The sequence below is a fragment of the Plectrocnemia conspersa genome, unplaced genomic scaffold, assembly GCF_051122295.1.
Source record: "Plectrocnemia conspersa isolate PC_06_02 unplaced genomic scaffold, ASM5112229v1 ptg000002l, whole genome shotgun sequence".
Taxonomy (NCBI): Eukaryota; Metazoa; Arthropoda; class Insecta; order Trichoptera; family Polycentropodidae; genus Plectrocnemia; species Plectrocnemia conspersa.
In genome coordinates, this window is record NW_028277166.1 from 2,034,374 (window position 1) to 2,050,368 (window position 15,995).

Consider the following 15,995-nt stretch of genomic DNA (forward strand, 5'->3'; position numbering starts at 1 on the left):
TGGCGTTTAAAGGGTTAAGCGTTACGTCAATGAAAATAAGCAAAACCTAACAATATTTTTTTTATTAAATATAAAATATTATCTTTGAGTATATATCAAGTTAACGATAATATTTATATAGTAAGATTAAAAAAATCTAGTTAAACTTAATCTGTAATAATCTATAGGAATTATAATTATATAATAAGCACTCATTTTAATTGTCCAGACACGATTGAAATTATAAAAAAGTGGATTCGAACCCAAGTATTTTAGGTCAATAGACAGCGACTTATACCACCAATCTATTGTGCTGGTCAATTTAATGTTCAATTGCTATTTAACGTGTAATACTGACACTTGAGTTACAATATATAGCAATAATATAATGATTTTTTTTATTATATTAAGTATAGATTTTTATGATCAAAAATCGTGAAAAAATCATCTGCAACTGATTTAAAAATAGCAAGAACTTTATCAAATAGTTTTTAGTTTTTAATATAATGTATTAATACATATCAATATGAATGTAAAACATAGATTCTCTAGAGATTTTTAATTAAATATCATATATTAAAGCTAAATAGCAGGAGAAGTATCTATGCCAGAAATGTTACACAGCTAGCACATCATACAAAGATACAATATCGATGCATTATTATTAATCTAAGCATGTTTGATAATTTAAATCCGTAATTTTTATTCAGCTTACTGGTTTTTTTGTACATAGTAGCAGAAAAGTGCAAAAAATTCAAGAAAAATACATAGCCATGGCCTTGAAAAATCCATATATCAAATTGATAAAAATAGTAATGCATCCAATAAAATAGAAATATTTCTTAAAGTAAAGGACCGGGAGTAATACTGTAAATAATTTTCATAGTGGTCGCTAACGTCTAGAATCAGACATAACACCAACTGTATATGTACATAGTGTATATTTTAAAAAACCGAGAAAATTTTTTCGACCATTTTTTCTATATTAATGTAAGTTTTATTCTGTATTTCTTTAAAATTGTTTTAGACACATAATTTCAATGTATATTACAATTTTTATAAGTATCTAATTCAAAGGTATTTTAATAGAACAACCTAGTTTTTCATTTGCAATATAGAAGAAAAACGTACAGTTGCTAAAATAAAGCATGACTTTGGAACATAAAAAATAAATTTAAATATAAATCGCTTTCATTATAAGTAAGCGTTTTCGTGTAGTTCGTCGTTCTATGAATGATTGAAGATGAAGCAATTACATAAATAACGTAGTTTAAAATCCATAATTCAATTAGAGTTAATCGTGTAACGAATCCACCTAGATAAACTTTACTAATTAAATTTTAGAAATTTGTCCCAAATTAATCCCAAAATGCAAATTTCTCCAAGCGCCGTCTTACTGCTTGTCTACGCATTCAAGGCGAATCCAAATCAACTATCAGATAACTCCTTCCGTTTGCATATATGTACATATACACAACATACATATATCTCTTCGTCGATCGGGGAGCCATTAAAAAGCGGCATTTTCTCTGAAATTCCTAGACGCGAACGCGACATTGAAGGTCCACCATGCGTGGATCCTGACGGTGATGGAAACGGACCTTGGTGATGCAAGTAATGTTTTGACCCAGATATCCGAACAGCTCTCATTGTGCTTGTTCCCAGTCAGTCGATTGCGAATCAGAGCGCTTGCTCTATTTGCCCTGCGCTTATTGAACCACTGAACCGAACGCTTGGACCCTCTTATGACTTTTTCTATAGACGTTATAAAACTCTAAATCATGCTGTGATAAGTTGCTAAGTTTCACAGGTCTCACAGATAGGGGAATTTTATGTAATCATTTATTTGCGTTCTAGATATAAAAATGTGAAAAATTACTTTGCACGAAAGTTCAAAACTTTCTATGCAGAAAATATTTTTTTCTAGCACTAGCTGTTGTATATATAAAAAAAAATTATATTATGACGATTAAATAATAAAATACCATAATTAAACTTGAGCTAATCATCGTAAATATCTATACCTAATTAATTAATTGTATTAACAAAAATATATTGACACACTCAATTTGTGTGGTTTACATATTAAATTACAGATAAATTTTAAAAACACCTGCAAAAATTTTAAATAATTAAAATATTGAGAATATATAAAGACTAAGGATGATGCCTTGTAGTACTCCCATTGTAACTTTTTGCAAAATAAAATTTTCTCCTGCGATTGTGACTGTAAAAATTCTGTCTGATAAAAATGTCATTTGTACGGATTATATAAAAGCCTAAATTATATATTACAGTTCATATTACAATCCAAAAATCTGGACTAAATTATATATTACAGTTAATATAGTTGTAAGGAACAATTTTTTACAGTTGTCAACAAAAATATCATTAACTCTCAAACTGTCTTACCATGAAAAATAATTTAAAATTAAGAGTTATAGAACAATTTTATAAATTTTGAGAACAATGTTAAAAATAAAAATACATTACATTAACCTATATCGGTGTACTGATTATTGTTTTTAAAATAAACATTAATATAATAAATAAGATTATTGAACACAAGAAGAAGAAAACGGATGGCGTGTATATATATATATTAACACAAGAGTGGTTGATTGTGTGAATTTTATATAACAAGCACCCAATATGTTTTTATTCATATTTATTATATATATCATGAGATAATAGAATGTCATTAAAGTGAGTAGCTTCTCAATGACTACAAAAAAAAATGTCGAAGACATGACGTTTTTTGAAAAACGTTTTGAGTCAGTCTCATTTTCTGAGGAAACATTGGTCGAACACACTGTTAATTTTATATTGAAGAGCGGTAAGTGCTGTACTTATACATTCGCGTCTAATTGTATTTTAATCAATAAACAACTATTATTTATAAATTTCTCGCGATATATTTTAAATTCAAGACTAGAGAGAGTTTCTAATAAAACACTACAATTAAATAGATTCATATTTGGCAAAAAAATATGTTCAATGAAGTTAATATGATTTCTATAATACTTCATATTTTTGTTTTATAAAATTGTATAAATAATAAATAAACCCATATACATTTTGAATTATTTTTTTTTTAAATAATATAAAAATAAAATAAATCACTAAATATGGATGTTTTATTATTATGCAAATTTTGCAATGCTTTTTCGTCGTTCGTGTCGTTATAATCTTCTTCCAAGCCGACAATATATAAATAAGTTATTTTTAACTAAAATGTCAAGGTCAAGCGTAGCAATCTTACGGTATAGTTGGTAGCGTTACGTTTCGAATCAAGACTATGATTAATGCGTGATATATGTGGTCATCGAACGGTAACGCGTTCGCAAGTGATCGGTCATCGACTGTATTTCTTCTAAATATTTTGGTTGCAAAAAAGTTAAATTCTCACCGTGGAGTAGAGCAGAAACGTTCCTAGCAGTATCGTCTCCAGTATGGTCCACATTCCCGAGGCGATCGTCTGAAAAGAACAATAAATTAATAAGACACGTTTCAAAAGTGCTTTAGCGAGAAAATAAATTTTATAGCTAGCCGTTATAAAACCAATGAAAAAGAGTTGATGACGGTTGTATTGTAGTTGTAAAGACAGTGTAGAAGAAAACAGTATATTCAAATTGGAGCGGAATTTTATTTGTATAATAATAATGTGTACATCGGAAGTGGAATAGTAAGGATGCGCATAAATAAATAAAATCAATAGTTTCAAGGCAAAGTGTGGGGCAACGGTTGTTCTCATTTTTTTATTATTATTTTGACGTTAATCTCTAATTAGAGGCAGTTCATGGTTAAGCATGTGAAATTTGTCGATGTAATTTCAGCAATCGCTTTGAGTATACGGTGTAATGCGAATGTAGTGTTATATGACCGGAATGAGTTTGATTGAAGATAATCAAAACATAAAATCTATGCTAAACGGAATAATTGTGATTTTTATGTAATAGTTGAGAGATTTTATTGAAGGTAATTTTTATGCGATCGATGTCCGGCAGATCTGGGAAATTCTTGTCCGGTTTATTTAGAATAACATGTTCAAATGTATGATTCACTCCTTTTTTATTTAGAACAAAGTGGTCAAAATTATATCTGGACTAGCGCTTAGATATTTTTAAAAGTGATCAACCATAATGACAGAGTGGCTACAAATAATCGTATAGTCTAGCTTCCTTCATCCTTCTCCGTATACTTTAATTATCACAATTTATTTAATTTGAATAGTAATAATAAATAAAAATAAAATAATTTTATAAAAACAAATTTAATATACGAGATGTCGGTACTTCACTGTCGTGAGGTACAGAAGCTAGCGAGTGTGCGGATACCGGACTCTCAACTTTTTGGGCTTTAATTATTATTTTTGCTTCGTTCTTAAATTTGATATTAAAACCATTGTGAAGCTGGGTCATTTACAATATAAATGAGAAGAGATCGTCTGAGAGATCGTCGTACTTTATTCAATTAATTCTATCTAGATGTACGATCAACATTTATACGATGCACATTAGCACTAATCAGACAATAGTTACATAAAAACCAAAATTGGTATATGTCGCTTTTAACGCGTTATAAATTCTTTTTTTTTTGTATATTTCAATATTTTTTTTGTATCTGCCGATGGTCGCTGATAAACCATACATTAAATAAAATAATTTATGAGTACAACAACTATTTATAAACTAAGATTCCTAATTCATAAGCCTTTCACTTTCAAAATAAAACAACAATGATTACATGTGTAATTGGATGGACACTTTAAAAACTTCTAATAAAAATATAAAAATATCACTTAATTGCTATTTTAGTGGTTTTAATCACTGAAACATTTTTTGATAATTTGGAGGTCATTCAAACTAATTCGAACACAAGAAAGCACGTTTCAAAAGTGTAGTAACACTTCATATTTTACACAATGGAAGAGAGGCGGTGCAATTGGCTCGCAAACCTCCTCATCTGCGATACGCCAAAGCTGTCTTGAATCAGCATTATTAAACATGCGACACATTACAGAAAAAAAAAGACGATATAGAATCAAATGAGCCAAGAAACTGCACGACACGATAAACATCAGCGGATCATCCAAAGAGCATCACGGAATTACAGCCTACAAAAATACAACTCCACACTCCAGCAAAGACTATTTAGACCTATTTTGTTGTGATGGTTTTTCATTTAATGTATTTTTTTTTACTATATATTACTGATAATTTTAAATTGAAATTCTAATTTTTTTTTTAAATTAAAAACTTTTTAAGGCATTGATCTAGATAGCCCAGATCATTACATAACAGATGGAATATTATAGATTTCGTGTGACAAGACACGGTGTCAAATTGCCCAAGATTCGTGTGTGGAAACACTTGTTGGCGTAGTTGGCGAAACTTGTCGGTAATTAGAAGGTATACTTCCGTGTAGCCGCTTTAGTATTCAGTGAGAAGTTCGAGTGCCCACTTGGGTCACATAATGGACTTCTATGATAAGGTGTGTGTATATATGTGTATTTGTGGACGGTCGATTGGGGTTGGGGTTGACGAAAGGGGCAAATTGCTTCCATTACATAAATGTGACCTCATCATCCCGATTGCACAAGCTTGATTGATCATAGCATGGAGTGTATCCTTGCTTCGATGGATTTGCCCACATAATTATGAACGATATACCTATCTTATAACATAACATATGAAACACAAATGTAGATGCATAGAATCAAAATCTAGAGTACATATTTCTATGTATATATATTTTTTAAAAAATTTGGCAGATTTTTCAGTATTATGTTTGTTTAGTTATTATGCAAACTGCTTTTTTATGTTACATAGCAAGTATGCACATACTTGTTAAAGCTGAGACTCACATAAATTCAATGTGACATATTTAATACAAGACAAATTCATTTTTGTTTGAAATTGATATTGGTGCAACGATTAGAGTTCTAATTATGATTTTCCCTTTAGACAGCCACAATTTATATTATGCTTAATTCGCTCCCCAAGGAAACACAAATATGATTTTAACTTCAATCGAGCTTTTCACACTATTATATATCATTGATTATTGACATTATGGATCTTTTTTGCACCACGCATACTTTAATTAATAATACGCATCCGCAGAGACGTCGTACAAGACGCACCAAAGATGTTTCTGTTGTGGAGCTTTGTATTGAAGAGGACCCGAATGAATCGATTTGCCATCGTACACAGCAATAAGAGCAGTGTACATTCACTTTATAGAAGATTTTGCGGAAAGATCTTGGTTTACGAGCTAACAAGATCCATCTTATGCAAAAACTAAAGCCCATCGTGTGCGTCAAACATTCGGTGAATGGATCGAAAACAAAATTTTTTAATGATACTCATTTTCACCGCAAAATTTTGTTCAAAGTTGAGGCTCATATTTGGTTGAATGACCACCTCAACAAGCAAAATTGCCACAATTGAAGCGAATAAAATCCACAAGCCATTATTGAGACGCAAAGAGTCACTATTTGGTGTGCTTTATGTGGTAGTGCAATCATTGCTTCATATTTCTTTAAAAATGATGCGAGGCTTGAACGTTACAGTCAATGGACAGCGCTATAAATCTATGATTACTGACCTTTTCATTCCTCAATTAAATGGCATTAATGTGGAAAAGCTTTGGTTTCAACAAGACGGTGCAACAGCGCGCCATTATCAATTTATTGAAGGAAACATTCGATGAACGCATAATTTTGTGTAATGGACCTCCAATATTGTGTTATTTAACACCTTTGGATTATTTTCTGTAGGGATATGTGAAGTAGCTAGTCTATGCTAATAAACGTCATACGATGGACGACGTGGAAGCCAATATTCGCCGCGTGATTGCCGATATACGGCTTCAGCTGCTTGAAAATTTGCCAATTCCACGATTTTTATGTGTTTTATTTAATTTTAAAGTTCTACCCCAAAAAATAAATATGTTCAGTATTATGAATCATATGCGAGAAGTTGTAGATGAAATAATTTTTATTACGTCTATTTAATGCGCATTATAAAAAATACTTTCTCTCGTTTTATGAACCATCGTCTAACATATAGGAAGACGTCTTAGTTAACGCACTTCCTACTCGTTATGTTTGGTCAATCATAACTCAACTCACCTTGCACTTGCGCTGCTTGAAGACCACCAAAGCCAGCATGACGGTGACCAGCATGCACGCAGCTTGCGTGGCCAGTAAAGCTCCACGCACGAGCGCATCACGCCGGGCACCGCACGTGCCGCTACTGTCGCAACTCTCGCACTGCGACGGACACGACAGGCACCTGCGGACAATAAACAATGTTTTACTATGAATAAAATATAACCAGATTTACATATATATTCTTCTCGATAAATAAAAAAAATGTGGTTCTAAAGAAAACTCATATAGTAAGCTTCATCTCATTGCACTTGCAAGAGAAGCGCATAGTTTTTTCAATTCGAATGAAACTATGCATCAAAAATTATTAATTAAATAATGGAAAAAATCAAAAATTTTATTTTGGCAAATAAAAAATATTATTTTAAATCAGAATATATTCACATTATATACATATATATATTAATTATTATTTAAAATATAACTATGCATCTTAAAAAAAAAATTAATGGTAATTTTGTAAGCAGTTTCTTTAACTTTAACTATGTAATCGAAAGTATAAGATACAATATATTTTAGTTGTTATTTAAAAGAAATTCAGAAGGCTATCGCTAGAATAAAAATAATCTTCTTAGTACAATCTAATTATTATTCGTACCACAAAAAGAATACATATCATTAAATGTTATTAACCGCTTCGATCGCACTTCCTAGGAAACGGTTCCAGTCCACCGATTTGCCAATTAACTGGACGATGCTTCTTTAACGGTGTGCTTGATGAGGTTGTGAAGGGATAGCGGTAATGATGCTTGCTGCTACTTTGCACACGATATTTTGTGCATTTCACGGAGGCATTTAATTGCCCGTAAAAATATATATTGTTTAAAAGAGTTAAGACCGACTGGCACGCAAATGGTTATTCAATTAAGCTTAAATTAATATCGAATAACTCGTACTTATACAACATCATCGATCTTCTTAGTTTTCGCTGTCATATTTTGTATTATGTACAACTTAGCTGTGACATTCTATTTGCATCTTTAAATCTTAGCTATCATACCCCAGATAATAATTTATTTTCTATACAAGCAAATTGTAAAAAGTAATAATAAATAAAAGAAAATCCTTAAGTAATTCTTATTCTTAGTATAAGTCGCATGTAACTTACAAAATAATGCATTTTTAATAATAATTTTGATAATAAAACTAAATGCCGCTCACAGAAAAAAAGTCCCACATTAAAATCCTACAATTTAAAGTGGTTTATAAATTATTAATCACAGTAAATTTTTCCATAAAAAATTGTTTTGTAAAAATACAAGTCGCGTTTGCATAAATCGCATTAATTCATCAAACACCACGCAATGAGTTAAAATGTCCTATATCTATGTAAATTTAATATTAAAAAAATAAAAATCATTCACTTGTATTTACAATTACATAATCTATATTTTACGACAGTGCACTATAATATATAGTGAATATAAACACAATAACAAATATAAGTATAAAAGGCAATACTCTGCTTTAATCTTTAGACTCGATTGAGATCTTGCAGTCACGAAACCATGTACTATGTTTTCTCTAATATTTTATCTATAATTTGACTAAATAGCAAAAAAAATAAAATCTAAGTATAAATTTTCTTTTGCTAGGCTTCTTTTAAATGCGCCACCCACGTCACAATTTACGCACCACGCCCGTCTCAATCAATTTAATTGCGCTCCAGCAAACAGTATCTAGGGTGCCATAGCCGCGCCCTTCACGCAAGGTTGCCCATCGCTGATCGACACACAACAAGGCATTTGTGCAAACAAAGCCTAGGTTGAGTCAACATTGTTGTGCCTAGTAACTTTTCCCAACTTTATCGGCGCAGCTCTCCCGAAGTCCTAAAATCGATTATTGCCAATCGTAAAAATGACCAACCGGTTGCGTTGAAATTATTGTTATATTACGTACGAAGTATATAGCAGGATAAGATTGGAGAGTCCAGCTGGTCCTGGAAAGTTTCAGCAGAGACAGGCCAGGAAGTTAGCAAATTAGATTTTCCCACATGCGGCCACTTGGGAGATTTATTTTCAAAGTTACCGCTTTCTAGCTAAAGTACTGCGAGTATCAGTTATCGTGGATTGAGGTCGATAAATAGCTTTGTCTGTATTAGGTCGCTCTATAAAATCTTGAAACTTTATTTACTAAAATCTAGGCTTGTAACTTGCTTAAGTTTCTATATTATGAATTTTTATACTAAGAAAAATGGTGATTCATACATATTTTACTATTTCTTTATATAATGCAAATATATTACGCTACCTAGTCGAATTTTATAGTTTTACATAATGGAGCAAATAATACTAATAAGAATATTTTTACTACCAATGCAATATATGTTTAGTTTACTTCTAAAGTAGACTAAACCAAATGCTTTATGTTTCAACTGAAAACCAAATTTATGGTTAAGAAATTTGCTGAAAAAATCTCAAAGACTTAATATGGTTAGGATTGCTTGCAAATTATTTAATATAAACGAGCGTTCATTATTTTAAAGGTTTTTTAATTATTTTAGAGAAAAAAATACTCTAGTTTAAATACAGTATTAAAAAATATCATTTTTAATAGTTTTATAGAAAGTTTTTTCGAAATTCTAATAAAAAAAACAGGTCATAACTAAGGGCTTTATTAGTAATAAATTATCATACTAATAATAAATAAATAATATTTTTATTCATTAAGAAACTTTCAAGTCAAAAATTATGTAAAGACAGAATCAAAATATTCTACAAAATTTGTTGTAATGCTATTTTATGAAAATTAAATAATGATTTAGTCAAATAAAAAAAAATTATTATTAGAACAATATTTATTACCTATTTCATGATTTTTGATAAAATATATGTGTTATTGAATTTTTAATTTTAAAATTAATAATTACAAAATGTTTAAAAATGCTTTAAAGAAAATTTAACAAAAAATGTTTTTTGATATAAAACCAAAAATTCTGATAGCATTAAATTATTGACATTTACAAAATAAGTGATATATTATGATAAGTAATAGTAATATTAATTAACGTTTATTATAAACTAACTTACGTAAGGTTATTTGTAACCAAGATTTTTTAATGTCAGGTTAAATTAAATTCATCCTTCATTTGTAATGAGGTTGTAGTAAATTGAACATCACCTCTAAGTTAATTCCTAATTATTGCATAACATATTTAATACATAATGCTTAGATTGTCATATACCTTATTTAATTTGCCTAAAAAAAATTTAACTCACGAAATTGCAGTTAGTAATAAATCTAACCAAGAGTAAAGTTAGTTATATTTTAAACCTACATAACCTTATCTAGAATAATAATAGGATAACCTAATTATAAATATAATAAAACCAAACTTTTCCTAACATAACTAAAATTATGATAAAAAAAATGTTTTTATTATAATAATAGTTGGATGCAAAGATTTTGTAGTGTTAGGTTAAATTAAATCTATCCTTCATTTGTAATGAGGTTGTAGTAAATTAATCATCACCTCTAAATTGAAATTTTTTACGTTCTATTGACACTAACCTTAATCTTAAATTAGCTTATATTAAAACTTATAATTAGATTTAAATATAATTAATATAATAGATATTAATATGTATCTAAATAAAGCACAACTAACCTAAATCAATATATGTTTAAGTTCAATAAAAACTGACTTTAAGATAAGTTTATATTGATATCATCAATAGTTTAAGTTAAATTTAAGCTAACTAATATTTTAATATCATTAATAATAACCGGTGAATTCAAACTAGCTAAGTTATGTTACATATATAGAACTAATATTATTTATATGTTGGGTTAAATAAAACTATTCCACCTTTAATGAGGTTGAAATATAAAAAAACATCACCTTGATATTGAATTAGAATAAAATACTATCTATGGGTTTTTAATTTAATTTACGTTCTATTAAAACTAACCTTAATTTTTGCTTAAGTTTTATTAAAACTCACTTAACTTATAAATTATATTAAAAAAAAAAAAATAGCATAGATTTAAACGGTTATATAAAAAAATAAAACTAACTCTAATCATTATATGTTAACGTAGAATAAAAATACATTTTATGTAATTTTATATTGATATTATAAAAAAATTATTTATATGTAAAGTTAAATTAAAACTATTATTTCTTATTGAGGTTAAAATACATAATGCTAACCATATTTATAAAATTTCTCAGTGTGAAATTTACCTTTTATTTAAACTAACCACAATTTTTAGTTGGGTTAAAATAAAAATTAACCATACTTTTAAATTCAAAGAAAATAAAATTAACAATATTTTCAAAATAGGTTATAACTAATTTAAATCATTTATTAAAATGAAAACTTGCTTTTATTTAAAGTTATATTGAAAATAACCTTACTTTTAAATTATATGTTATTAAATAAGGCTTGTTTTTAGTCTAGGTTAGATTTAAACTGAGCTTAATATTATTAAAATTTGGTTACAATAAAATAAACATCACCTTTGGGTTAAATTAAATTGTAAATAATCATACTAATAAAAAAATCTAAATAGTTTTAAACTCTATGGAAACATATCTTACTTTTTCAGGTTAAATTATATTTTTTTTAAATATTTCTAAATTAGATACTATCAAAATAACCCACATTTATAGATCAGATAAAATTAAATCTAATCTTAACAACCTAACTCCAATTTAACCTTGTAAGGTTAGAGATTGAACTTGCTTTATTTTTATGTTGCGTTAGATTTAATGAAACATTACTTTAGATTTAAATACATTAAAATTAAAATCATCTTTAGATCGAATTAGATTAACAATAATTTCACTTTTAAATTAGATTTTATAAAAATTAACAATATTTATAGGTCAGATAAGATTAAACCTAACCTTATCAATTTAGCTCCTAAGTGCATTTATGGGTGAGGTTAGATTAAAATTAATTAATAACATTAAAACTTATCTAAACAGATTTGAACTTTATGCAAACTTATCTTAAATTTAGGTTAGTTTATAATAACACTAATAATATTTTTAAATTATATTTCGATCAAAATAACATCATCTTTGGATGAAATAAGATTTAAACTAACCTAAATCAGTTTAGATTCAATTGAAAACTAACTAATTTATCATTTTTTGCTTAGGTAAGATTAAAATAAACGTAACCTTTATTTTAAGATATGATTAAACTAATCATTAAATGTGATTAAAATAATATCATCTTTAAGTCAGATAAGATTAAACCTATTATAATCAGTTCAGTTTGGTTCAAACCATCAATTGCATTTATGTGTGTAGTTAGTTTGAATTTGCTTCATTTTTATGTTACTTTAGATTAAAATAAGCACAAACTTTAGGTTTATGTAATGTAAAACTAATATCTTAATTAGGTAAGATAATATTTTTTAAGTAAAACTTTTAAATTAGAATAATCTTATCAGTTTAACTCCAGTGTCAGGTTAGATTAAACTTGACTTATTTTTATGTTATGTTAAATTCAAATAAGCAGCAACTTTAGGTTTAGTTATAATAAAACAAACTTCACCAGTTAGTTAGGTTAGAATAAAAATAGCCTTAATTTATACTGTTATGCTTTAAACATATATTTATATATTTATTCTGGCAATGAATGCAATGTATTGTGTAATATATATTTTGCATAAGTCAAAGAAGTACATACGACTAATTATTTAATCAGTATACTTAAGATAAATTACTTTAGAACTAGTCAACGTGTAACAGGTGTGAACGAACCGTCGAAATAATAAAGGATCGACAATTTATTTGAGTTCAATATCTGCACTTTTCCGTACAGATTTTACCTACCTAAATTAATAAAGTAGGCCGAATGGGATATAGCAGGTGCAAGGGATGCTCGCAATTTCACTCAACTACTATAATGACGGTAGTTGCTCTAATTTATGTAGCAGGAAGTTTTTTTTATATTGAAAGCATCAAACGAAAAAAATATATTAATGTTTTATATTATACATATGTACGTACATATATATATATATATATAGAAAACATAAGTTAGCAAAATTTTATAGCTACAATAAAATCCAATAGCACAGAATTCCACTTTAGCTTGGTGTATGATTTATTTTTACAAAATAACTCAGCACCAATATGATTTTTCTTTTAAGTTATGAGTGTTTAATAAATTTAAGTGAATTATAATGCAGTGTAATTAAATCACAATGGACGATACAACTCTCGCAGTTAATGTCTGATGATTTGAGTCAGTTTCTAGTGCTAATATCGTCATGAATCTCAGAATAAAGGTTCACATTCAACTCCTCCACTTTCATCACAACCCCTATTAATTCGCGTCGGCGTTTATGCGTTCTTCCCACGGTCGACCCCGTTTTCGGCGAACGCTGGCTAGTTTTCGCATGGGCGCCAAAGGTTGCGTACCCCTGCCGCCGAATCCGTCATAGTGCCTCGGGGGCACGTCGAAAGAAGAAAATATATATGTTAAAATTAAATTACCGGTGACGCAAATGTCGAAATAGAGAGGCCGTTATCGACCGGCGCGGCGCGAATGGGAGGCGGCAAAGGAGCGGGACGAACGGCTGATGCGGCAGTGGGGGTGTAGCGGTAATGGGCGGGACGCGGGAAAGAAACCGAGAAATTGAATGAAAGAGGAAACCTTTTCGTCATTACCGAGACATATGCACAAAGCGAGCCGTCGATAATGCGAGCTGTATAGCTGAGTGCACGATTAGGCTCGTTGATATATTCAATTTTGATGCAGATTTTAATTTTATAGTTATTTGCTAATTTTGAATAAATCTAAAATAAATATAGTTTACACCGATAAGAAGTCACTAAGAAACCCAAATAGTCAGCGTATCCCAATATATAACTCGGTGATTCGAATTGGCTGAAGCAAGAGTCAAGAGTCACGGCATACGCGCGTCTGAAATCCAGCGAATCGTGCCCACGACACTATCAGCTGTCTAAAATCACGCTGCATTTTTGCTTCTCATACAATATGGTATAAGGCTTAATTTTTTTTAAATCAAACAAATTTTTATTTGTTTATTTAAAAATAATAATAATAATTTTTATATATGATATAATATTTATTTATAATATTAATCACTATTAATCTACAATATTTTTAGTTAACTTTTTAACTTTTAAAACAATTTAAATATCACAGCAATAAAACCCAACATTTATAAGCCTTGAACGTATCCTTTGTAATTATCGGACGGTCGCTCAAACAGAGAGCCACTTTTAAATAGCTTTCATTAATTGGTTGCCTTTTAGAGGTATTGTTAGACGCTAATTCGATTGCCGCTAATTAGCCGCATCTCCCATTCTAAGACCAGTATAAAATACCACTAACAAACAGTTGTAATGGATAATGTGTGACTACAAACGTTTATAAATTGTACATACGGTAATGATTTAACTTTCAACTATGAATATTTAAAATCGGCACAAGACCTTTAATTGCACAATAGCCAATGCAATTTAAATATATATAAATTACCCCAGCAATAAAATACAATCTTTATGAGTTTAAAAACACATGGTTAGTATTTTTCACATCCTTTGTAATTTTTAGACGATCTTCTAAATATTTTATTAAGTTTCTATACTACCTAATATTCATATTCTATCAACAACGTGTTTTTAAAAACCTTGAAACAATAAAGGATAAGGCACATCCTCGTTGAATAAAATATCTTAATGAAAAATAAGAATCTCTATTTTTCTTGCCAATTAAAGTTCGTTACTTACAAATAAGCTTCCTTAAGACAAATTGAAACGCGTGTTTACTGAGTAGTATCTGTTCTTTTAAAAGTCATTAAAATTTGATAGTGACTGTATTTTATTGCATGAATAATGTTACAAATTTTATTAAAAATAAGTTGATCGGGATAATGCAAGACTTATTAAAAATAAAATACATAAAGGAGAAATTAAATTAAAATCAAAGTTTCTTCGCCTCTATTAAATAAATGCATTTGTATTTTTAAATAGGTCATCGTTGGACCTTACTTTAACATAAAAAACATAACCTCTGAATTGTAAATATTAAATATCACGATATGTAAATGTTAAGGAATTTGATAATATATCATATGTATTGGAAAGAAATTAAGATTTGCTCCACACGAATCATTGGCAATAGTCAAAGGATTGGAATAATCTTTAAACTTATAAACCAGAACCCTACCGTACTCAATTATTTCTATCAGAAACTTCGCTTCAACTTTGACTTCGATCGTCTGACCTAGTCCAGCTAAACAGTCACACGAATCTCCAAGAAATCCACTTGATCTTTGATACGACTTTAAGACTACATGTCGAAGTACTACTGCAAAAACAGTTACTTATTAAAATAACAATTTATTTAGAGGTTCTTAATTAACCTTTAAATTGATATTATACTAAATGGAAAAAAAAATTAATGAAGGCAGAGGAAAAACTAAAACGTTTTATATAACATGTGCTAAAATATGTGGAAAATGCTTGTATTTTTTACTGACGCTTTAGTACATTTATTGAGCAATAATTACATTGCAGTAAATTTAAATGTGTTTTAGTGAAACATCACTGTTTAAAGAGATATGCCAATTTTAATTATTCATACCCCAAAATATGCAATCCTGCGACTTAAATAGGGCAAACACAACTTTGCAGCTAAAATTCTCAGCTCCAGTGCTAAAATCGCGCATCATACATTATTCATTATATTTTCCCAGTTTCGAATGGACCCTTTTACATCGCATCGCTTCTGGCGGTTACCCAGGTTGCATTTGTGGCACACCACAAAAGTACACCATTCGAGCATGCGATGGACGGTACATAATTAAACGACCCTTCACAGAAACGATTAAGAGGAATTTAACATTCGTT

At 29.1% G+C, this 15,995-nt stretch overlaps 1 protein-coding gene across 4 annotated transcripts in view; it reads right to left on the reverse strand.

Moving 5' to 3' along the window:
* Nucleotides 1–15,995, reverse strand: part of smog (G-protein coupled receptor 158 smog) — a 148,708-nt gene that overhangs the window by 40,654 nt on the left and 92,059 nt on the right. For all 4 annotated transcript variants that reach the window (XM_088181306.1, XM_088181304.1, XM_088181305.1 and 1 more), the window contains exons 7-8: nt 7,115–7,277; nt 3,389–3,457 (exon numbers count right to left, since the gene is read on the reverse strand). In XM_088181306.1, the coding sequence (XP_088037432.1) occupies nt 3,389–3,457; nt 7,115–7,277 (232 nt within the window). The remainder of the gene's footprint in view (nt 1–3,388; nt 3,458–7,114; nt 7,278–15,995) is intronic.